This window comes from Oncorhynchus kisutch, linkage group LG3, assembly GCF_002021735.2.
Source record: "Oncorhynchus kisutch isolate 150728-3 linkage group LG3, Okis_V2, whole genome shotgun sequence".
NCBI lineage: Eukaryota > Metazoa > Chordata > Actinopteri > Salmoniformes > Salmonidae > Oncorhynchus > Oncorhynchus kisutch.
Window position 1 is genome coordinate 61,791,410 of NC_034176.2, and position 24,558 is coordinate 61,815,967.

Here is a 24,558-nt window from a genome sequence, read left to right on the forward strand (position 1 = left end):
ATCTGGACAGGACAGGATGCTCTGCGATGTGACCATGAATGCAACTGGAGAGCCACAGACCACTCTGATGTAGCATCTCTTCTCTTTGAAGTTATAAGGACTGAGCACAGTAGGCCAGTTCAACTTAATTGGGGAGGATAGGCTCACAGTAATGCCTGGAACGGAATGGATGAAATGGTGTCGAACACATCAATTCCATTTACTCCATTCCAGACATTATGAGCCGTCCTCCCCTCAACAGCCCTCTGTGACTCTGAGGGAGTTATTCTGAACCACTTTAACGCAACTGGCACAGAGAGTAGGCATTCCACATAGAAATCATCCAAAGTAATAATGTCATAGAGCTTTGTACTGTTGGGACAGTCCACTTCACCGAGTCACCCCAACTACCTTACATCCACTGGCAAAACATCAAGACAAAATGTTATGACCGAGTTGAAAAAAGCCTCAAGCTCCTGAGTTCCAGGAAAACATCCCATTGCAATGCTACAGATCTACGCAAGACAACAGTGTCAAACAAGCCTCCCTCTGCAGGATCCTGGGTCATGTTCTGCAAGCTCAAACCTTGGGAAAGTTCCTAAAACGAAGGGTCCACTTCAAACTTAGTTGAAGTACACTTATTTTTATTTTCTGTTTGTTTCAAAGTATTTTCAAGGTCATTGAATGAAACCCTGCTCTCTTGGAGATGGGTCCCTCAAGGCTTAGGAGACTTGTTTCTGTGTCCTGTGTGTAACCCTTTACCTGCCTCATCCATTGAGGCATCCATATCAGTCACTGTTCATATAGTAATCTACCCTCTAGTGAAAGTACTAGTATCTACACTGCACTATCAACTGAGTTCATTTGATTACAGTAGCACTGCTTCAACCTGACATAGACAGGGTGCTACGACCTTGAAAATGTCCTAGGCCTGGAAATTTCGACACAGTGGGTTTACCAGAAACCAGGTGCGATTCAGTGGCAGGTAAAAAACAGGTTCATGAAACCCACAAACGACACACTATTGACATTCTGGATTACTCAATCCAGTCTCTGGACGAGAGACACTATTAGTTAAGACTATTTGATTATTAACCAAATATTGTCTCATACTGTGACTCAAGGGGATAGGTGACAACCATAACAACGAGAAAGATTGAGAGGTTACATAGAGTACTAGTTACTATCAGGAAGGCCATTTTATATCCAAAGTGCTCATATAAAGATATAAAGATGACATCTATACGGTCCAGTTTTGATTGGACGTAGTCGATAATAAAATGTACTGTCAAATAGCCCTCTAAAGGGCCTTCACCTTCAGTGTGCCAGACAGACACGTGTGTTTGAATGAGGTACAGTCCATGTTTACATCAGTAAAACTACACAGTGAGGAGAGTTTCACTGCAAAGGGTGCCAATCCAAATATTTAAACTTTCATGATCCTGTAACTGCGGTGACTGACAACACAGAGGAGCATGATGGGATACTGGAGGATTAGGCCTTCTTCTTCTTCAGATCCTCAAAGCGCCGTGACAGGTCATCAAAGTCGATGTCATCAGAGCTCGCAGTGTTTCGTCCAACTCCAAAGGAGGAAGTGGGAAGCGTGTCGGGAACTGAGGGCAGCTCAGGGAGGGCGTTGTTATCGTAGATCTGGGATGAAGGCCCGGGGCCTGTGGAAAGAACATATGTTTAGATTGACATTACAAATACACCCCAATGCAACCGTTATGCAAAAAGAAAGCAATACTATCGCTGAAGAGATTGACGTGTAGGAAAGGAAAAATTAATTGAAAACAACTTACCAGACACCTGGGATCGATCAGAAGGTTTAATAGACAGCTCATCAATCTGAAAAATACACACACATCATGATCGCTCTACCCTGCCTGCATGTTGAAATGTTAAAGTTGTATAGATACATGAGAAGGCAGAGAAAAACAATGTTTTGTATGTGATTGGAGGAGGAATAATCATTGAAGTAGTGCATTGCTGAGAAGGTCAACACCGTTGGGGTAAGAATGAGCAAAAAGCAAGAGCTAATAATATGATTAACCTCAAATTGCATTCACTTCACTATGAAGAACATGGCTTCCCTGCCACATCCAGTAACATACTAGTTTGACAGCAAGTAGATCTGTTTCAGCATATTATCAATCACTCAGAGCATTCAAAAGACAGTCGTATGCAGTTCAGCACAAGGTTAGTGATTAACAGTTAATACCAGCTATGACCGTTTCCACATTCTATGACGTCCCTGTATCATAGCACTGTGCTGCAGAGACAAGCGATGGCACAAGCAAACTATAATGAACTCCTCTACCCTGAAAGGTGAACTGGCGGGCTGTCCATCTGTCTGGAGAAGCAGAAGGGGCAGGGGGCTCTGACACTTACAGACTCGTAAGGAGGGGGGCAGCTGGGCAGCTCAGGGGGGTGCCCTCCTCTCATTGGAGGCAGGAAGTTGTTAAAGGCATCATATGTGCCAACAGGGCCGTTGAACCCTATGAGGTCGGGCATCTAAAGAAAAAAACGAATATGTATAAAAACATCACATTTATAAATCAACATCTATATTTATTAAAGCTGGAATCCTTAATGGTGAAACAGCCATGTCTGTTGGCGATATTAAAACAACAAAGTTACTGCAAACAACTAACACTGGTAATCTACCCTCTCTAGTGGCAGCACTAGTATCTACACTGCACTACCAACTGACTTCCTTGATTACAGTAGCACTTATTCACTTGAAAAGATATGACACAGAAACAATTACATCTAAGAAAATTAGCCACCCCAGAACTTCAATTAGAAATATGTCCTTTATTAGACAAAAAAACATAGGCTAATATCTGTTTTGTGACAAGATATACAGTATACTTGCTAATCAAAGTTAGTATCAAACACTCTTCAAACAATCCTATATTACACCTAAGAGGATGAGCAGTCAAAGCAGTGAGCGGGTCACTGTACGGTAGTGTTAAAGTCTTATTTTAGGATGGTGGAGTAGACAGTCCTAACTTCCATCCATAGTAAATGAGTGAAAACGAGCTATAAGACTGGAACAGCAAATCCAGCCCCGTTTCTCTCCTTTATCAAAACTACTTCCATCACCAAGATTCAATACATGTTCATAAAATAAAAAAACATTAAACTAATTTTAACAAAGATTATATAAATTAAGAAGTAGGCATGTTACAAGTGGTGTAAAGTTCTTAGGTAAAAATACTTTACAGTACTACTTAAGTCATTTTCTGGAGTATCTGTACTTTACTATTTATAATTTTGACAACTTTTACTTCACCACTTTCCCCCCCAAAAAATGTTGTACATTTTCCCCGACACCCAAAAGTACGCATTACATTTTCAATGCTTAACAGGACAGAAAATTGGTCCAATTCACACTTATCAAAATAACATCCCTGGTCATCTCTATCGCCTCTGATCTGGTGGGCTTACTAAACACAAATGCTTAGTTTGTATATCATGTCCGTGTTGGGAGTGTGTCCCTGGCTATCCGAATTTTAAATGATTTATACTTTCAATACCTAAGTATTTTAAAACCAAATACTTTGACTTTTAATCAAGTAGTATTTTACTGGGTGACTTTCACTTGAGTCATTTTCTATTAAGGCATCTTTACTTTTATTCAAGTATGAAAATTGGGTAGTTTTTCCACCACAGCATGTTACGTGTACATAGTCTGAATATACTTACAGAATGGGAAGGTCTCTAATGATGGTAAATGCAGTGTGGCGCACATACATAGATAACATACTGAATCACACTATAAACATTCTATTAGACAAAGAGGAAGAAGAACCCATTACATTTGAGGGACGTATTTACATCAAACTTACATGGTCAAGTGGTTTTTCATAGAGTATAATTTCTGTCACCAGTGAAATCATGCATTCCAGTCACCAATACACTGCATGGGTTATTTTACACAAACATGGAAAGTGCATGTATAGGGTTAAACTAAATCATCTTTAAAACACCAAGTGGATTTCATTAGAACAAATGTACAAAATATAAATATTTTCCAACTCTTGCCTTCAACCTCCTACCAACATATGTTTGCTGTACAATTAAAACAATCATTCCTGTAAATAGCATTGTGTATTCCATATCTCAATACCCCACTTTATCAATCAAGTCTAATTAAATCCCTTCACCCCATATAAAAGGTAACAGATATGTCAAAGAACCGGTTTCAGATGTCACCAAAGGTCCAGAGCCAGAGAGTAATGAGGGTAAAACCCGACATAGGCCGTAGCACCCGGTCTTGAAAATGTCCTAGGTCTGAATATTTCGACATAATGGGTGTGCCAGAAAACAGGTTTTTCTAGTAGGCGATTCAGTGGCAGGTAAAAAACAGTTTCATGAAACCCACCAACGACACACTATTGACATTCTGGATTACTCAATCCAGTCTCTGGACAAGAGACACTATTAGTTAAGACTATTTGATTATGAACCAAATATTGTCTCATACTGTGAGTCAAGGGGATAGGTGACAACCATAACAACGAGAAAGAGAGGTTACATAGAATACTAGTTACTATCAGTATTCATCCAAAGTGCTCATATAAAGATGACACCTATATGGTCGTAGTCGATAATAAAGTGTACTGCAAAATGTACTGTCAAATAGCCCTCTAAAGGGCCTTCACCTTTAGTGTGCCAGACAGACACGTGTGTTTGAATGAGGTACAGTCCATGTTTACATTCACTGCAAAGGGTGCCAATCCAAATATTTCAACATTTCCTGATCCTGTAACTGCGGTGACTGACAACACAGCATGATGGGATACTGGAGGATTAGGTCTTCTTCTTCAGATCCTCAAAGCGCCGTGACAGGTCATCAAAGTCGATGTCATCAGAGCTCGCAGTGTTTCGTCCAACTCCAAAGGAGGAAGTGGGAAGCGTGTCGGGAACTGAGGGCAGCTCAGGGAGGGCGTTGTTATCGTAGATCTGGGATGAAGGCCCGGGGCCTGTGGAAAGAACATATGTTTAGATTGACATTACAAATACACCCCAATGCAACCGTTATGCAAAAAGAAAGCAATACTATCGCTGAAGAGATTGACGTGTAGGAAAGGAAAAATTAATTGAAAACAACTTACCAGACACCTGGGATCGATCAGAAGGTTTAATAGACAGCTCATCAATCTGAAAAATACACACACATCATGATCGCTCTACCCTGCCTGCATGTTGAACTGTTAAAGTTGTATTGATACATGAGAAGGTAGAGAAAAACAATGTTTTGTTTGTTAGTATGTGATTGGAGGAGGAATAATCATTGAAGTAGTGCATTGCTGAGAAAGTCAACACCGCTGGGGTAAGAATGAGCAAAAAGCAAGAGCTAATAATATGATTAACCTCAAATTGCATTCACTTCACTATGAAGAACATGGCTTCCCTGCCACATCCAGTAACATACTAGTTTGACAGCAAGTAGATCTGTTTCAGCATATTATAAATCACTCAGAGCATTCAAAAGACAGTCGTATGCAGTTCAGCACTAGGTTAGTGATTAACAGTTAATACCAGCTATGACCGTTTCCACATTCTATCACGTCCCTGTATCATAGCACTGTGCTGCAGAGACAAGCGATGGCACAAGCAAACTATAATGAACTCCTCTTCCCTGAAAGGTGAACTGGCGGGCTGTCCATCTGTCTGGAGAAGCAGAAGGGGCAGGGGGCTCTGACACTTACAGACTCGTAGGTAGGGGGGCAGCTGGGCAGCTCAGGGGGGTGCCCTCCTCTCATTGGAGGCTGGAAGTTGTTAAAGGCATCATATGTGCCAACAGAGGGGCCGTTGAACCCTATGAGGCCGGGCATCTAAAGAAAAAAACAAATATAAATAAAAAACAACACATTTATATTTATTAAAGCTGGAATCCTTAATGGTGAAACAGCCATGTCTGTTTAAGATATTACGACAACGAAGTTACTTCAAACAACTAACACCGTTTTCCTCTCTGACATCGCACACGTGACAGAAAAGCACATACGTACTGCACTTTTTTCCCCATGCTGCATGAACAATAGCGGTCAGTGGCGCTGTTTCCCCCTACTGCGGACTCCATCTGTAAGCAACTCTCTCTCCAAACAGGAGTGGTGTCATTCAAGCCAGTTTTGGGGAAAAAAAAATGTCTTACTGCTCCTTTGGGTGTTGGGTAGCTGAATGCTGATGGGGGGCCCATGGGCATAGGCATGGCTCCAGCGGTGAAGCCGCCGCCGCCGCCACCACCACCACCACCTGGCTTCTTGAAGTCAGAGTCCACGTCTATGAGGTCAGCCTCTTCGCCTTTACACACCTCCGGCTGCGTGGGGGTGGGGGGTGGGGGGGGGTACAAATAAAATGTCATTTGTCACATGCATCGTAAACAACAGGTGTAGACTAAAAGGACTGCATGATCAATCCAACGTCTGCATTGGCCGTGCAGCATTTATGGTGATATGGCCTCTGCAGAAGTCGGTGCATTCATACTTTCTCGCGCGCAGCAGAGCAGTTGTCAAGGAAGTGAGTTTGCATTTATACAGGACCTCCCTCCCCCACATACCATCAACCAATCATGTCAATGCGGTGCTAAACAGAGCCCTTTGCATTGTTACAGAAGTTGAGTGGTGCCCGGCGAAATGGCACGGAGCTTGACTTGGCCTCTGCATGCTTCCGGAGGCTCCGCAATGAGCGTCACACCCTCCATACGAAGCCTCTGACCACATTTTCAGATGAAGCATAAATTGGCTTTAACAGTGAAATGCTTACTTACGGGCCTTTCCCAACAACGCAGAGAGAAAGAAAACGGAGAAATAATAACACATAAAGTAATAATGCATACACAATGAGTACTGATAACATGGCAATATACACGGATTACCAGTACTGGGTCAATGTAATTGAGGTAGATACGTACATATAACTAGGAATAAAGTTACTAGGCAACAGGACAGGCAATGAGTGCCGTGTATGTGATGAGTCAAAAGAGTGCAAAAATGGTCAATGCAGATAGTCCGGGCAGGTATTTAGTTAACTATTTAGTAGTCTTATGGCTTGGGGCTAGAAGCTGTTCAGGGTCCTGTTGGTTCCAGACTTGGTAGTATATAAATAGTAGAGTCAGTCAGGGGGTGGGCACAGGGAGACAGGCACACAGGTGAATGGCGGGAGGCAGACAGGTTATCATCATCAGATACTCACTCTGACCATGGCGTCTGACTCGTAGGGCACGTTGTAATTCTTGGCAATCTCAATGAGGTAGCGCTCCACCAGGATCTTAGGAGGAGCCTCTACACTCAGTTTGTGCATGAGCTATGGGGTAAAGTAGAGACAGGGAAATGTTTCAGGCAGAAACAAACACATCTACAGTACCAATCAAAAGTTTGGATACACCTACTCATTCAAGGGTTTCTTTATTTTTTTCTACATTTTAGAATAGTGAAGACATCAATCAACTATGAAATAACACATAGATTCATGTAACCAAAAAAAAGTGTTAAACAAATCAAAATATGAGATTCTTCAATGTAGCCACCCTTTGCCTTGATGACAGATTTGCACCCCCACACCTCCTCCTCCATGCTTCACGGTGGGAACCACACAAGGAGATCATCAGTTCACCTACTCTGTGTCTCACAAAGACACAGTGTTTGGACCAAAAATCTCAAATTTGGACACCAGATTTCCACTGGCCTAATGTCCATTGCTTGTGTTTCTTGTCTCAAGTAAGTCTCTTCTTATTATTGGTGTCGTTTAATAGTGGTTTCTTTGCAGCAATTCGACCACGAAGGCCTGATTCATACGTTCTCCTCTGAACAGTGGCTGTTGAGATGTGTTTGTTACTTGAACTCTGTCAAGCATTTATTGGGCTGGTAACTCTAATGAACTTATCCTCTGCAGGAGAGGTAACTCTGGGTCTTCCTTTCCTGTGGCGGTCCTTATAAATGTTCCATATTGACCCTGTCTTAAAGTAACGGACTGTCATTTCTCTTTGCTTATTTGAGCTGTTCTTGCCATAATATGGACTTGGTCTTTTACCAAATTGGGCTATCTTCTGTATACCACAAAGAGTGTGCAAATCTGTCATCAAGGCAAAGGGTGGCTACTTTGAAGAATCTAAAATATATTTGGATATGTTTAACACTTTATTGGTTACTACATGATTCCATATGTGTTATTTCATATTTTTGATGTCTTCACTATTATTCTACAATGTAGAAAATAGCAAAAAGAAAAACCCTTGAATGTGTCGGTGTGTCCAAACTTTGACTGGTACTGTATCTTGAAGCAGACCATCTAAAAATGCATACCCTATCATTGACTGTCCCGATTTGGTTTGTCCTACAGAGCTTGCCATACTCCTTGCTGTATTTGGCACACAGCTGATCAGACACCTGTATGGAGAAAGCACAGTATCAAGGATCACAACACAGCAAAAAGTATACAAAATGCACTTTTTTTTTTCTACTGAGGACTAGTTAAGTTTTATTAGTCCTATGTAGAGGATATGCATGGTCCACAACATAATGCTTACATGCAGGTTTCTTCGACAATTAAACAATAAATCATAAAAGATAAAAATATCAACATAAAGTAAATGGCAGTTGAATAGAATAATACATTGTAACGTAAGTATAATACAGGAAGGCAAATTATAGTTCAATAGTTACATGTGTATTGGGTAAGGGGCAGGATGCAAGTGTTTCAATTAGGCAATATTTGAAAGACTAATCCAAGAGACTAGACATGTTAACGCACAATGCATACTACTCACAATTTTGAGCTCGTTGACCTCAGACTGCAGACGTGGGGCTGCCCAGATGAGAGTGGACACAGCTTCCTGCAGGCCAGGGTCGAGCTCCCTTTCAAGAAACAGACAAATAGGTGTTAAGGGCTTGACAGATTTTTTTACTTGTCTGAAGGCTCAAATTAAAAATGGTCTGTAACATCATGGGCCAAAAGAGTGACTTAACATGGGGTTGTATGATGCAAGGAACCACTTTACAAAACAATTATCATTACCATACAGATAATCAGAAAAATGTAAGCCACCCTCTGCATATTCAGACTGTCTCAAAACAGAACACAGACCCTTAAAAAAAATACAAATGTTGTGTCACCAGATAGGTGCAGTGAAATGTGTCGTTTTACTGGGTGAGCCATAGTAGTACGGCGCCCCCTGTAGCAAATTAGTATTAAGTAACTTGCTCAAAAGGCACAATGACAGATGTTTTACCTCGTCGGCTCAGGTATTCCAACCAGCGAGTTTTGTTACTAGCTCAAAGCTCTAGGCTACCTGCCGCCCTTTAAGGCTCTCCTGGAGGATAGTTGGCAATCCTTAAATAACGCAAATCATTTTAAAACTTTACAATTACAACCAAATACTATTTAATGAATAAGTGATCAAATGGCTTAAGTAGGCTACTTCAAAGCATGGTAACTCTAAGACATGTTAATCTATAACCATGTAAGGCTGAAATATGAAGGTTTTCGTGGAGATCTATTGACAGGATAGGAGTAATTTCAAAATTAGGCTACTCTTAGGACCGGGGCGATACTCGTCATTATCAGGGCAAGGAAACAAAACACGAAGCGGATTTAGGAAAACAGCCTTATGTTGGAAACAAACATACATTTTTCACCCAGAGTCATATTTCTGTATTTTACAAGCTATAGCACACAATATTTTACATACAGACGGTTTTTAAAGGACCAAAGTGTTGGGACTGCTTTGGGTTCTCATGGAAGAAATATTGCGACACTTGTTCCATCCCAGCCCTAGCTATTCTAAGAATATTTTTAACACTGTCAAAATGACATGCCCAGTGTTGAATAGTGTTTGAGATGCTTTTTAATTTAAAAAAATTATATATAACAGGAGTAGGTTAACGCACCCGTTCATAAACTGCACGACGGTCATTTATTCAGGAGTGCTGGACAACATTTTTGAAGGACATCAATACATGCTATTAGCTAAAATACTTAACTACCAAGATAACCAGCCAAGCTACATGATATGTTTTGAATTGGCTAACTAGTCCATCTGTTAGTGTATCATTATTTTATAGGCCATAGTCTAGCTGCGACAATCTCTCTTCTCAGGCCCAATCACACTGACAGAAATGCAGGGGATGTACACATGACTTTTCCAGGATAATCATGGCCGTATGATCTGTTCGCTAATCAAAAATGTACCGTCAGTGGGCAAATAACTCACTAACTAGCAAGGAATATCAACAAATAGGCTCGGAGCTTTGATCATCTCGTGACCGCAAAACTGTGATCGGCGCAATTTTAGGATTACATTTTTTAGCTTGTCCTTCCAGACAATTTACAGTAAATCTATATTCTTCTTGTCCAACTAATTGATTACCTGTCCCGGACAAGCGTTAATGTCGAGCCCTGAAGGATAAACTCAAAACACCCATAATAGGGAAAGAAGTTTTTCCTTGATCAGGAGAAATTTGGTCTCTTCTTTCAATTGTCTTTACTCGATTCCTTGCATCCGCTCTCGTCTCAGTCTCAAAATGCGTTGGAAGAGAAGTCCCAAGGCTTCTCCCCTCTCTAACCTCATCCAATGTGTTTTTAGGAGGCAGCAAGGAGACATGATGCAAGGAAATAAACAATTGGACAAGGAGAATCTTTCCTGAGTCCTCTAGGCAGGCTCATTTACTTCATGGACTGGATGAGGCCAAAGCGAGCCAGCAGCAGGTCACAGTACAGTTCTAGGATCTCCATGGCCTCTACCAAGTAGTCCTCTCTGATGATGTGTTCCACACGGATCCGTGCTCGCTCATCCTTTCCTGTTGACAGGTAGTCTGCAATCTCCTTCCGTGCTTTCTGAGCTAGCTCAGCTACAAAGGGACAGAAGATCCATTCTGTAAGCATTTATTTTACAGACACAAAAATGTAAAATAACAGAGACTACAGCTTGCACAGTGTTTGTGTGTGTATGTACAGTACCAGTCAAAGGTTTGGACACACCTACTCATTCAAGGGTTTATGTTTACTATTTTCTACATTGTAGAATGAAGACATGAAAACTATGAAGTAACACATGGAATCATGTGGTAACCAAAACAAAAATCAAGATATATTTTAGATTCTTCAAAGTAGCCATGCTTTGCCTTGACAGCTTTGCACACTCTGGGCATTCTCTCTACCACCTTCACCTGGAATGCTTTTCCAACAATCTTGATGGAGTTCCCACATACACTGAGCACTTGTTGGCTGCTTTTCTTTCACTCTGCGGTCCAACTCATCCTAAACCATCTCAATTGGGTGGAGGTCAGGTCATCTGGTGGGAACCACATATCACTGCAGAATGCTGTGGTAGCTATGGTGGTTAAGTGTGCCTTGAATTCTAAATAAAGCACTGACAGTGTCACCAGCAAAGCACCCCCACACCTCCTCCATGCTTCACGGTGGGACCCACACGAGGAGATCATCTCACCTACTCTGCATCTCACAAAGACACGGTGGTTGGAACCAAAAATCTCAAATTTGGACCCATCAGACCAATTTCCACTGGTCTAATGTCCATTGCTTGTGTTTCTTGGCCTAAGCAAGTCTCTTATCATTGGTGTCTTTAGTAGTGGTTCTTTGCAGCTATTTGACCATGAAGGCTTGATTCTCACAGCCTTCGCTGAACAGTTGATGTTGAGATGTTCTTGTTATAATATGGACTTGGTCTTTAACCAAATAGGTAAAAGTAGAAGAAGATGGGGCTACCCCCTACCTTGTCACAACACAACTGATTGGCTCAAATGCATTGAGGAAAGAAATTCCACAAATTAACTTTCAACAAGGCACACCTCCTAATTGAAATGCATTCCAGGTGACTACCTCAAGAAGCTGATTGAGAGAATGCAAAGCTGTCATCAAGGCAAAGGGTGGCTACTTTGAAGAATCTCAAATACATTTTGATTTGTTTAACACTTTTTTTGGTTACATGAATTCATGTGTGTTATTTCATAGTTTTGATGTATTCACTAGTATTCTACAATGTACAACAATAAAGAAAACCCCTGGAATGAGTAAGTGTGTCCAAACTTTTGACTGGTACTGTTGTTGCCTGGCTCACTTTTCTTTTTCTCCAAGAGCTTCAGGCGATTGATCACCAATCGGAGGTTGACCCGGAGTCTTTCTGCTTTGAATCCTCCCCCAAGCATGATGGCCAGCTAAGGAAACAAAATAAGCTGGTATTGAAAAGAGGAGCCAATACATACTAGCAAGTCTGACAATTTCTTTGCCACACTGACATACTGTCATCACCCACCATATTGTTTTCACCTATCCTTTGTTCAGAGAACGTGAAGATGAAGGAGATGAGGGAATAAGGAGAGGTTTCGACACTAGTGAGTCATCACCATCATGTGAGCGGGTTGATGGCCACACCAGTAACTACAGGCAGGTAGGACTGGAGCGGACATATAAAACTGACAGACATTGAGCTATGTAGCTATGTAGCTTAAAACTGACAGACATTGAGCTATGTAACTTAACTAGCTAAAAAGCTAACAGTATCTACCCCTGAAACCAATAACCGTCTAACTTACATCGCCTCTATCAACAATTCAGAAATTATAAACATTTTAATTAACTAAATCCATGTTGATGGATCACATAGTAAAGGAAATAGTGAGCTAACTAGCTAGTTTGCACAACAAGGATGAAGAAATAGTTAACTACTAACGTTAGCTATGCTAGCAAGATAGCTAGCTAACGTCTGATAAACAAAGCAGTGCTGTTCGAATAAAACGTATCCAGCTAGCGACAGTAGTTACCTTAAAAAACGACCAAACAATAAAAGGCATCGTATATATTATACTTTACATTTCATATCTAATGAACACATTTTTTTTTACATTACCTGTTAGGGACGTTAGCTAGGTTAACAACAACTTGTCGAGTTGCTTGACTTCCGTGAATGAGACTCTTCCTCCTTCAATAACACCGAAAAAGACAGTGACGTCACGGGAAATGTGCAAAACGTGGGCGTGTCACACCTGCTGTTTACACCACTAGAAGGCGATAGTGGATTTGAGAGCCATAAACTAGATTTCAAAGAAATTAGACCCAATGCCATAAATGTACAGTACGCTTGCTACATAGCCAGATATGCTTTGAGGAAGACGACCACAATATAGCTGGTCAAACTGCACAGGGCTGCAAGGCTGAGTTTCAAAACTACACCCCACAGATAAAAAAATTTAGATCAGAAAAGCCCTTTTAAATACTCACTCAAATGAAGCTGCAAGTAGTAGTGTGAACCTTGAACAATAATCATTAATTTAATAATCTATTTAGCTAAATAATTATACATGTTTTTGTCACATACACTGGATAGGTGCAACAAAATGTGGTTTTACAGCATATGTCTACTCATTCCATGGAAGGCCAAGTATCTGCGGGTTTTCGCTCATGGATTAGTAAGGAACTCCCCTCACCTGGTTGTCTAGGTCTTGATTGAAACGAAAAACACTAGGTCCTCCATGGAATGAGTTTGGCACCCGTTTTACAGGGTCAGCCACAAACATATCGCAACCCTGGAGCAAATTATGGTTAAGTGCCTTGCCCATGGGCACATCAGCAGATGTTTTACCTGCTGCCCACAGATCAATTAGCTGAACAGATTAAAAGTGTGAATCTAATTGGTCACAAAAAGTTAGAATAAATTACAGCATGACAAGCTTTGTTTTTTTATTATTATTGCAAATTACAAACTATCGACCACTGTTTAACAAATTGCAGCTTCCTGTTTAAAAAAATCTGTACCAAGAAATATGAATTATCATAACACATACATCATAATAAATGCTACAACTTGAGTTTGCTGGCTGAGACTTCTTAGTGTTTCTTATTCTTGGAGCCCGGGTCCTTGGCTCCTTTGATCTGGCTCTTCACTTGGTCTTGTAGTTGGGAGAAGAAGGCGGAGGAGGAGCGGAGAGCTTTATCCTTCCCCTCATCCATGAACAGAGAACAAATAAAAAAATATATATTTTTAAGAAACTATTTGCAACTGTGACAGACAGCTGAATCCTATCTATTGTAATAAATACAAATGAAAATGTGTGGAGAACACAATGGCCTTATCAGTCTATATTGATCACAAAGAAATATACTGGAGGTGCTTGCATTTGAAAGACAAGGTTAACTAAATATAAAAATGAGACATGAAGAGAACAAGAAAACACGGACCTTTAATAATGTTGCTTTGCCTCCCTTTGTGAGTTTCTTGAGGTTTTCTGCCACCTCTGCCTTTGATGGTTTCTTATTCTCTCCAGTTCTGTCCTTCAGTTTCCGTCTCTTCTCCTTCATCTTGATGCTCTTCACCTTCTTCTTCTTGCGTCTCTCTCGTTTCTTGTCTGTGGAGGTCTTTTCAGAGTCAACCAGCACGTCACCAGCCTTGTTCTTCTCCTAAGATCAGAAAGGAAATAGTGTTACCCTGTCCTCAGAAGAATCTACTAAAAGTCTAATATGGTAGACAACACAGAAGTACATTGGTTGACTTCAACACTTGAATTCTTTTGTACGCGTCAGTGTACTCTACTAGAATATGATTTCTCATAACATGAAACATATTGGAAAGGGATGCATGACTAACCTTGACTTCCTCTGGAGCCAATAGAGTGGCATTACTAGCACAACTTCCTCCATAGCAATAGAAGGCACATTGGAGACAACTTTCACTTCAGGAACAGGCTGCAGGACACAAAGAAAAGGTCAAACATATCAATATGGTGTAAAAAGCGTTTCCATTTGTACAAAATCCTTCATTATAAACTGGGTTGTTCAAACCCTGATTGTCTGAAAGCTCTAGTATAGCACTGTATACCACAGGTATGAAAAAACATGTATTTTCTAGGCACTCCACGTTGCGTCGTGCTTAACAGCCCTTAGCCATGGTATATTGGCAATATACCACACCCCCTCGCGCCTTATTGCTTAAAAATACCATATTTAAAAGACAAGCATAAATTATGGTTGTCATGCAAATGCTACAGTGTTTAATTTATTAGGATCCCCATTAGCTACTCTACATGCAGCAGCTACTCTTCCTGAGGTCCACATAAAACGTACAAATACATGACAAAGTACAGAACAGTAAGACAAGAACATAAGACATTACTTTAAAAAAAAATTTAAGTTACATATAGGAAAGACACAGAGACAACAAAAATACTACTTATACACTATTCATATATACGGTACAGTTCAATTAGATCTTTAGAAAGAGGAGCAGTGCTGTGATACAAGATGATGTTTTAAAGCTAAACTTGCTTTTTGCCTATGTAACCTCTGGTGGCAGAGCGTTCCACAATGACATAGCTCTATACATAACTGAGTGACACAATAAATCTGTTTTTGGTTTGGGTACCATGAAGAAACCCATAGTGGAGTGTCATGCATGTCTGTTTGAAGTGTATGCAAATAGATTATACAAAAGGTTAGGCATTGTCAACACACAACTGTTTCTTAAAAAGACTAGAAGAGAAGTAGTCCATTTCTCCTCAACCGTTAACCATGAAAGACTATCATAGTGCTGATGTTAGTTCTGTGTGTGCAGTTAAGGGTAAGGCGTGCTGCTTTGTTTTGAGCCAGATGCAGCTTTGCAGTATCCAGGGCACATGGAAACATTGACAGGAAAACTCACCAGTTTGGGTGTGAAGTGGAAGTTAGAGAGAGCATCAAGTTTAAGGAATAGAGAATCCACGAGCTTTTGAATTTCTACATGGGCTGGGTTTTCTTCGTCCTCTGTCTTTTGCTGAAATACAAGGGAAATAGATAGAAATAATATAAATAATTCATTCAACAAACAAAAAAAATATATGAATTGCAATATAGAGAAAAGCCAAGTATGTTCACACTAAAATATATTGGAATAACTACCTGATTCTGCTTGAGGTACTCTTGCTCATAAACCTCTGCAAGGCTCAGCTTGCTCTTCTCATGGTCCAGAGTCAGCCTCTTCTTGTACTCAAATACCTCTTCCGTAGGCTTCTCCTTGCGCACCACATCATCCTATACCTTGGAAAAAAATACAAGTCATAAAATAAAATTGCATTTGAAATGTCCCAATGTGGTTACATCGGAACGAAATAGACCTATACTTGTTCGACCCATTTACTCACAATGAAACGATGATGACATATTCAGCTGGATTCAACTGAAAATAGTTGTTCAGTTTGTTGTCAAAATTGAGTTGTCTCTAGAGACGGGTTAGCTGGCAATGTCACGAAAACGATGCACGCGATTAAATGGTGCAGACGTTGGTGTGTTGTTGTGATTCTGAATGGCCAGATACAGTAGTTATCAACAATGACAAGAAGCTGCCATGTGGGGAATCATAGGTGACTCTTTTCAGCTAGTTTCATCTTGTTCTCGATACTATGTCTTGTTTTGAGGTGTTTTGACTGATGTCTAAGCTAAAATGGCTCAAATTCACTAGCTAGCTAACCAACAACTATAACGATGTACTTGAAAGACAATTCTCATTGTGAAAATGTATGTTTTCAATAAACTTTGGCGACTAAATATAGTTTACATCTAAGCCAACCTAGTCTGTTTTGCCCCATAGTTGAGCATGCGTCGTTTTTGTTGCTAAACAACCAACCCGTCTAGACACTGACCTGGTCTTTAATCCTCTGCTTGATGATGTCTTCCAGCTGCAAAGTGGTTTCCTCTGTTACAGCAGGGGCTGAGAGAAAACAGAGCAAATGTTACCTGACTGAACAAGCACCCTCTCCGACACACAAACTTGCAGTAAATAAAATACTAAACCTTCTCCAATGGGACTGACAGCTTAAACTGAACAGACTGACAAGCATGTGGTACGTACCCATCCTGGAGGCCGAGTCAAATGCCACATCCACCTCAAGAAGGCTGTTCTCTGGACGAGTCTGAGCAGACACATCTCCTGTTAGTTGCCATGGCTTTTCTCCTATGGCAGCCTTTTCCAAATCCTGGATCTTTTCAGCCATCTGTGTAAGGTAAGAATTTACCATTTCATTAGTCTGCTACATAAAGTGATATATACGGCAGATTAAAAAAATAGTAAATGAAATGACACCCAACCTAATTTAGATATTCTAAAACAGCCCTCGAGGAAAAGCTTGCCTTGTCTTGTCGTTTCTCAAAGGATAATTTGGATTCAGACTTTGTTGCATTTTGAGACTTTCCTCCAAAGATGTCCGCCATGTCTTCTCCCTCACTGTCATCACTTTCTGCAGGTAGGTTAAAGGTCACCCGTCATCCTCAACGAAGTCCCTAAAACAGCAAAGGAACAAACAACTCTTATCTTAAGTACAAAATAAATATCCCTGCCCTATATTCCCTATTAATGCAATTCCAACCATGACATTCACATGATTCCTGCATCAGCCACTTACTAATTTTCTTCTTCATCATCATCTTCTTGCAGTCCATCCATTGTCCTCATCCTCTGCATCTGATTGGTCAGCTGTTTGCGCAGGATCATCATCCACAGCATCAAAGAAGTCTTTGTACTTCAGATTCCTGGAACTTTTCAGCTACAGAAAGAACATATTAATGTACTAGGAATTCAGTGTGTTTGTCTACAATAATGACCAGAAACACCACCAAACACAAGTAGCTGAATAGTAGTTAGGTCTGGCAGAGAGAAAAACTATATGATACATAATGTGCTTATTTTTTTTTGTTTTTTTTGGAAGAAACATCTTCACCGAAGAGGTCTACGCCATCATCTTCCTCTCCAGAGGGCAAGTCCTGGAAGTAGTCTACATCACCGTCCCCCTCCTTCCCCTCCCTTCTGTCCATATCGTCCAGAAAGGACTCCATCTCTGAGAGCTTGAAGAACTGGTCATCAACCTCTGATGGAGGAACCAGTGGTTTGACTCTCTCCCTGCTGAGCATTTCTTCTGTTGAGCTTGTTTTTCTAATGCGTCCACATCAAAATCTATATCAGAGTCCTTGTCTGTGTTATCCCTTCTCAAGGCATCCATAGCAGTTTTAAGCATGGGTGGTTCTTCTCCTTGCCAATCTTCATCTTCCAAATCTCCATCTCTCATCTCCTCTTCACTAAGTGAACACTATACACAAAGAAAAAATACAAAAAGCAATTGTTGTTAACAGTATTCTTCAAGTAGTAGTGGTTAATAACGTTAACAGTCTCTTCAACCCACCCTGGCCTTGAAAACCACAGGGCGTGCAGGGTTTTGTTCTATCCCAGTACCCACACTAATCAAGGGTAGCTAAATTACTAGAATCAAGTGAATCGGTGCTGCTGGGCTATCTTTAAGAATATTTGATGACGTGTTCTAGCTAACCAAACAGGGAATGCTTGCAGATGGTTGCTTGCTCCAACACCATCATTAAGTTTGCAGACGACACAACAGTAGTAGGCCTGATCACCGACAACGATGAGACAGCCTATAGGAAGGAGGTCAGAGACCTGGCCGGGTGGTGCCAGAATAACAACCTATCCCTCAACGTAACCAAGACTAAGGAGATGATTGTGGACTACAGGAAAAGGAGCACCGAGCATGCCCCCATTCTCATCGATGGGGCTGTTGTGGAGCAGGTTGAGAGCTTCAAGTTCCTTGGTGTCCACATCAACAACAAACTAGAATGGTCCAAACACACCAAGACAGTCGTGAAGAGGGCATGACAAAGCCTATTCCCCCTCAGGAAACTAAAAAGATTTGTCATGGGTCCTTTGAGATCCTCAAAAGGTTCTACAGCTGCAACATCGAGAGCATCCTGACCGGTTGCATCACTGTCTGATACGGCAATTGCTCGGCCTCCGACCGCAAGGCACTACAGAGGGTAGTGCGTACGGCCCAGTACATCACTGGGGCAAAGCTGCCTGCCATCCAGGACCTCTACACCAGGCGGTGTCAGAGGAAGGCCCTAAAAATTGTCAAAGACCCCAGCCACCCCAGTCATAGACTGTTCTCCCTACTAGCGCATGGCAAGCGGTACCGGAGTGCCACGTCTAGGACAAAAAGGCTTCTCAACTGTTTTTACCACCAAGCCATAAGCATAGTCACTTTAACTATACATTAATGTACATCCTACCTCAATTGGCCCGACCAACCAGAGCTCCCGCATATTGGCTAACCGGGCTATCTGCATTGTGTCCCACCACCCCCTTTTTATGCTACTGCTACTCTCTGTTCATCATATATGCAAATTCACTTTAACCATACCTACATGTACATACTACCTCAATAAGCCTGACTAACCGATGTCTGTATATAGCCTTGCTATTGTTATTTTCAAATGTCTTTTTACCATTGTTTTATTTCTTTACTTACTTACCTACACACACACAGCTTTTTTCCCCCGCACTATTGGTTTGAGCCTGTAAGTAAGCATTTCACTGTAAGGTCTACCTTCACCTGTCGCCAGCAGCATACCACCCTGCATACCACTGCTGGCTTGCTTCTGAAGCTAAGCAGGGTTGGTCCTGGTCAGTTCCTGGATTGGAGACCAGATGCTGCTGAAAGTAGTGTTGGAGGGCAAGTAGGAGGCACTCTTTCCTCTGGTCTAAAAAAATATCCCAATGCCCCCGGGCATAAATAAATAAAAATTATTCGGCACACGTGACAAATAAACTTTGATTTGATAGATGCTAGCTAGCCTTAGCATTGTGTAACGATGGCAGCAAGTGAATTAATTGATTTTAAGTTAAACATATCGAGATATTATTATAAAAATGTTGCACTTACATAAGAAAATGTTCTGGATGTGCAGTTTTTTTTATGTTGAGTAGCTTTAAAGAGCCCTCCAACGTGTTACCTATGTCCCCGGTAGCCATCGTTTTTGCTCACATGGGAAAATGTATAACAAGAAAATATTCTCCCCACCGGAAACCATCTCTGTTGTGCTATAAAGATCCGGATAGCAGGTCAGGTTTAGACGTAGCTAGCTGGATAGACAACATTAATATCCCAAATAACTGTATTTACAAGGGCAATGCACGGGGTTTAATTGAAAAGCAATATACGTGTACTCTATCCCATTGTCTTGACATTCAAAGCAATTCGCTATCTTACGTTGCACGAATCTTCGAAAATATGGCGGCGTCGGTGTTGAAGGTTGCACGTACGTATAGATAGCTATCTGTTAGCCAGCTTGCAGCTGATAAATATTGTTTCACATGTAAGAAACAGTCTCTTTAGACTTTTATCTCGGGCTACACAACAAAGTAAGCTAAATCCACCGTTGTTAGTGCAGAATTACTTTTAGCAAGTTTTTCCTGTTGCTAGCTACTTGACTTATCCAGGTAGCATTTTCAATCAAATACGATTCGTACTCATCAAAAAACTGTAAATCAAATCAAATTTTATTTGTCACATACACATGGTTAGCAGATGTTAGTGCGAGTGTAACGAAATGCTTGTGCTTCTAGTTCCGACAATGCAGTAATAACCAACAAGTAATCTAGCTAACAATTCCAAAACTACTACCTTATAGACACAAGTGTAAGGGGATAAAGAATATGTACATAAGGATATATGAATGAGTGATGGTACAGAGCGGCATAGGCAAGATACAGTAGATGGTATTGAGTGCAGTATATACATATGAGATGAGTATGTAAACAAAGTGGCATAGTTAAAGTGGCTAGTGATACATGTATTACATAAGGATGCAGTAGATGATAGAGTACAGTATATACGTATACATATGAGATGAATAATGTAGGGTATGTAAACATTATATTAGGTAGCATTGTTTAAAGTGGCTAGTGATATATTTTACATCAATTCCCATCAATTCCCATTATTAAAGTGGCTGGAGTTGAGTCAGTGTCAGTGTGTTGGCAGCAGCCACTCAATGTTAGTGGTGGCTGTTTAACAATCTGATGGCCTTGAGATAGAAGCTGTTTTTCAGTCTCTCGGTCCCAGCTTTGATGCACCTGTACTGACCTCGCCTTCTGGATGATAGTGGGGTGAACAGGCAGTGGCTCGGGTGGTTGCTGTCCTTGATGATCTTTATGGCCTTCCTGTGACATCGGGTGGTGTAGGTGTCCTGGAGGACAGGTAGTTTGCCCCCGGTGATGCGTTGTGCAGACCTCACTACCCTCTGGAGAGCCTTACGGTTGTGGGCGGAGCAGTTGCCGTACCAGGCGGTGATACAGCCCGACAGGATGCTCTCGATTGTGCATCTGTAGAAGTTTGTGAGTGCTTTTGGTGACAAGCCCAATTTCTTCAGCCTCCTGAGGTTGAAGAGGCGCTGCTGCGCCTTCTTCACGATGCTGTCTGTGTGGGTGGACCAATTCAGTTTGTCTGTGATGTGTACGCCGAGGAACTTAAAACTTACTACCCTCTCCACTACTGTTCCATTGATGTGGATAGGGGGGTGTTCCCTCTGCTGTTTCCTGAAGTCCACAATCAAGTCCACAATCATCTCCTTAGTTTTGTTGACGTTGAGTGTGAGGTTAGTATGGTTAGCATAGTATGGCTGAACTAAATTATTTATTTATTTATTTACAGGTCTCTCAAAGTGTGTTCGTCACACTTGTTCTCCAATGCTGAGGGCAATTTCAAACTCAACACCACTCTGCCAAGGTATTCCAGGATCTGTATGGAAACTGGGAAGGCTAAATCACATCGCTATAGCTGTGCCAGACATGGAGAAAGCCACTGCTCTTTACAGAGATGTACTGGGGGCTCAGGTCAGCGATAAAGTTCCCCTTCCTGAGCATGGAGTCTACACTGTCTTTGTGGAGCTGGGTAACACAAAGCTGGAACTGCTGCACCCACTCGGGGAGAAGAGCCCCATTGCAGGCTTCCTACAGAAGAACAAATCTGGTGGGATGCACCATATCTGTATTGAGGTGAGTCAGTCTTAGCAATGCTGCATATGCTGTTCAACCCACATGAATGGGCTGTGTTCACTCTCTATCCTTGTCCCCTCATCTGTTCTCTAATGTAATCATATTGTATGTTATTTTTGTGATTTCAGGTTGATGATATCAATGCAGCGATAGTGGATCTGAAGGCTAGGAACATTAGAACCCTGTCAGCTAAAACACGGATAGGCGCTCATGGGAAACCTGTCATGTTCCTCCACCCAAAAGACTGTGATGGTGTACTTGTGGAACTGGAGCAAGCTTGAATACCCACAGGTCTCATAAACTCTGTAGTTCACAATTAGCCGGTTTGAAAATTGATTTATTATTGCACTTTTTCCACCAGTAATAATGATAGCAAAGATTAAAAAAAAAATGTCATGTATAATAGCAGGGCATTGATCTATGAACTACTGGTCAAAAGTTTTAGAACACCTACTTATTCAAGGGTTTTTCTTTATACTGTTTTTCTACATTGTAGAATAATAGTGAAGACATCAAAACTATGAAATAACACATGGAATCATGTAGTAACAAAAAAAGTGTAAAACAAATCTAAATATATATAAAAATAGCTGCTCTTTGCCTTGATGACAGCTTTGCACACTCTTGGCATTCTCTCAACCAGCTTCACCTGGAATGCTTTTCCAACAGTCTTGGAAGGAGTTACCACATATGCTGAGCACTTGTTGGCTGCTTTTCCTTCACTCTGCTGTCCGACTCATCCCAAACCATCTCAATTTGGTTGAGGTAGGGGGATTGTGGAGGGCATATCATCTGATGCAACACTCCATCACTCTCCTTCTTGTTAAATTAGCCCTTATACATCCTGGAGGTGTGTTGAGTCATTGTCCGGTTGGAAAAACAAATGATACTCTCACTAAGCCCAAACCAGATGTGATGTTGTATTGTTGCAGAATGCTGTGGTAGCCATGCTGGTTAATTCTAAATAAATCAGTGTCACCAGCAAAGCACCCCCACACTATAACACCTCCTCCTCCATGCATTTACTCTTCCGTTCACCCACACCGCGTCTCACAAAGACATGGCGGTTGGAACCAAAAATCTCCAATTTGGACTCGAGACCAAAGGACAAATTTCCACCGGTCCCATGTCCATTGCTCAGGTTTTTTGGCCCAAGCAGGTCTCTTCTTCTTGGTGTCCTTTAGTAGTGGTTTCTTTGCAGCAATTCGACCATGAAGTCCTGATTCACACAGTCTCCTCTGAACAGTTGATGTTGAGATGTGTCTGTTACTTCAACTCTGAAGCATTTCTTTGAGCTGCAATTTCTGAGGCTGGTAACTTTAATGAACTTATCCTCTGCAGCAGAGGTAACTCTGGGTCTTCCATTCCTGTGGCGGTCCTCATGAGAGCCAGTTTCATCATATCGCTAGATGGTTTTTGCGGCTGCACTTGGAACAAACGTTCAAAGTTCTTTAAATGTTCTGTATTGACTGACCTTCATGTCTTGATGTTTCTCTTTGCTTTTTTGAGCTGTTCTTGCAATAATATGGACTTGGTCATTTACCAAATAAGGCTATCTTCTGTATACCCCCCTACCTTGTCACAACACAACTGATTGGCTCAAACGCTTTAAGAAGGAAAGAAATTCCACAAATGAACTTTTATGAAGGCACACCCGTTAATTAAAATGCATTTGAGTGCATAAAATATAGTTTGGTTTGTTTAACACTTTTTGTAGTTACTACATGATTCCATATGTGTTAGTTCATAGTTTTGATGTCTTAAGTATTATTCTATAATGTCAAAAATAAAGAAAAACCCTTGAATGAGTAGGTGTTCTGAAACTTTTGACCGGTAGTGTATTGGTTTGTTTCCTTTAAAAAGAAAAAAAATCTTTATCTGCCTTAAAACTAAGTGTCTATTTGCCTCTGCTGTGAATAAATTCTATGATCGACTCTAAGCACTTATGGTAAGTTCAGATGTATTAATTCATTTTCACGTGTACATAGATAAATGTTTTTATATGAAATAACTCTTATTTTCACACGGATTTAAACAGAGTTGCTGTGGAAATATTTATTTGGAGCGAATTCAATAATCATGCACCTTTCAGCTGGCTCTCAGAGGAATGCTCTCTCTCATTGTGAAGAAAAGCAAAATGGCCTTTTGATTTGCAACTTCTGGAAATCTAATTTGAACTTGCTATGCAACAGGACAAATGTCTTAATATAAAAATGTATGAACTGATAAGCATATTGAGTGTAATAAGGTTGTTTCAGTGTACTAAAAGCATTTAAGCTTAATTGCAGGAACATTTTAAGAAGCCTGTCCAGTCTTATCTTTAGTGTTGCAGCAGGCTTTTCTTATTTCCTCAGTGCCGTAGTTCTCCAGGCTGTTAGGAATTGGAGTGAAGAAATGCAAAAGGAACCTCCTCACAGTTTCCGCATGAATATCAATTCATAGCCCTCAGCATATATTCCTAATTACATTAGTCAGGCTCTTGTTTTGGAACTACATTTCAGGCAATGTGTTTATGTCGCTGACTTTCTGCGGTGTTAAACATGTAATAGTTTAATTTGATGTGAAATACGCACATTCAGTAGCTTTGCCAATAATTTGTCACCAGTCTGGTGCCTAGAACAACTTATCTTCTGCAGCAGAGGTAACTCTGGGTCTTCCTTTCCTGTGGCGGTCTTTACAAGAGCCAACTTCATCATAGCGCTTGATGGTTTCTGCAATTGCACTTGAAGAAACTTTCAAAGTTCTTG

At 41.0% G+C, this 24,558-nt stretch overlaps 3 protein-coding genes and 1 pseudogene across 7 annotated transcripts; 1 reads left to right on the top strand and 3 right to left on the bottom strand.

Annotated features, from left to right (window-relative positions):
* Positions 1-1,231: 1,231 nt before the first annotated feature.
* On the bottom strand, positions 1,232-2,536 carry LOC109874457 (IST1 homolog). The gene is made up of 3 exons (XM_020466349.2): positions 2,371-2,536; positions 1,782-1,788; positions 1,232-1,649 (listed from the first exon to the last, which is right to left on the bottom strand). The coding sequence occupies exons 1-3, from the start codon at positions 2,491-2,493 to the stop codon at positions 1,474-1,476; spliced, it is 306 nt and encodes a 101-aa protein (XP_020321938.1). The 5' UTR covers positions 2,494-2,536; the 3' UTR covers positions 1,232-1,473.
* A 240-nt stretch (positions 2,537-2,776) lies between these two features.
* LOC109886745 (IST1 homolog) lies at positions 2,777-13,014 on the bottom strand. Of its 3 annotated transcripts, none has more exons than XM_020478356.2 (11): positions 12,857-12,930; positions 12,263-12,281; positions 12,068-12,164; positions 10,658-10,838; positions 8,759-8,846; positions 8,295-8,378; positions 7,186-7,296; positions 6,146-6,310; positions 5,700-5,825; positions 5,103-5,109; positions 2,777-4,970 (listed from the first exon to the last, which is right to left on the bottom strand). In XM_020478356.2, exons 2-11 carry the CDS (start codon positions 12,263-12,265, stop codon positions 4,798-4,800), a joined length of 1,035 nt encoding a protein of 344 aa, XP_020333945.1. In that variant the 5' UTR covers positions 12,266-12,281; positions 12,857-12,930; the 3' UTR covers positions 2,777-4,797. The 3 variants fall into 3 exon arrangements, with proteins under 3 accessions (XP_020333945.1, XP_020333934.1, XP_020333938.1); XM_020478345.2 differs by having other exon boundaries at positions 5,103-5,148; XM_020478349.2 differs by lacking the exon at positions 12,263-12,281 and having other exon boundaries at positions 5,103-5,148; positions 12,857-13,014.
* A 647-nt stretch (positions 13,015-13,661) lies between these two features.
* On the bottom strand, positions 13,662-19,815 carry LOC109886794 (U3 small nucleolar ribonucleoprotein protein MPP10-like; annotated as a pseudogene).
* LOC109886769 (methylmalonyl-CoA epimerase, mitochondrial) lies at positions 19,789-22,216 on the top strand. 3 transcript variants are annotated; one of them, XM_020478372.2, is made up of 3 exons: positions 19,789-19,876; positions 21,468-21,811; positions 21,940-22,216. In XM_020478372.2, the coding sequence occupies exons 2-3, from the start codon at positions 21,503-21,505 to the stop codon at positions 22,090-22,092; spliced, it is 462 nt and encodes a 153-aa protein (XP_020333961.1). In that variant the 5' UTR covers positions 19,789-19,876; positions 21,468-21,502; the 3' UTR covers positions 22,093-22,216. The 3 variants fall into 3 exon arrangements, with proteins under 3 accessions (XP_020333961.1, XP_020333953.2, XP_031665923.1); XM_020478364.2 differs by lacking the exon at positions 19,789-19,876 and adding an exon at positions 19,968-20,073; XM_031810063.1 differs by lacking the exon at positions 19,789-19,876 and adding an exon at positions 20,085-20,176.
* Positions 22,217-24,558: the final 2,342 nt, after the last annotated feature.

Excerpts from the sequence above, each read along its gene's own strand:
- LOC109874457 (XM_020466349.2), bottom strand. The coding sequence starts at position 2,493 with ATGCCCGACCTCATAGGGTTCAACGGCCCTGTTGGCACATATGATGCC.
- LOC109886745 (XM_020478345.2), bottom strand. Across the intron at positions 5,826-6,145 it reads ACCCAACACCCAAAGGAGCA|ATGCCCGGCCTCATAGGGTT; the intron begins GTAAGACATTTT and ends TTTTTTCTTTAG. Across the intron at positions 5,149-5,699 it reads GCCCCCCTACCTACGAGTCT|ATTGATGAGCTGTCTATTAA; the intron begins GTAAGTGTCAGA and ends TGTATTTTTCAG.
- LOC109886769 (XM_020478364.2), top strand. The coding sequence starts at position 20,046 with ATGGCGGCGTCGGTGTTGAAGGTTGCAC. Across the intron at positions 20,074-21,467 it reads GTCGGTGTTGAAGGTTGCAC|GTCTCTCAAAGTGTGTTCGT; the intron begins GTACGTATAGAT and ends ATTTATTTACAG. Across the intron at positions 21,812-21,939 it reads TGCACCATATCTGTATTGAG|GTTGATGATATCAATGCAGC; the intron begins GTGAGTCAGTCT and ends TTGTGATTTCAG.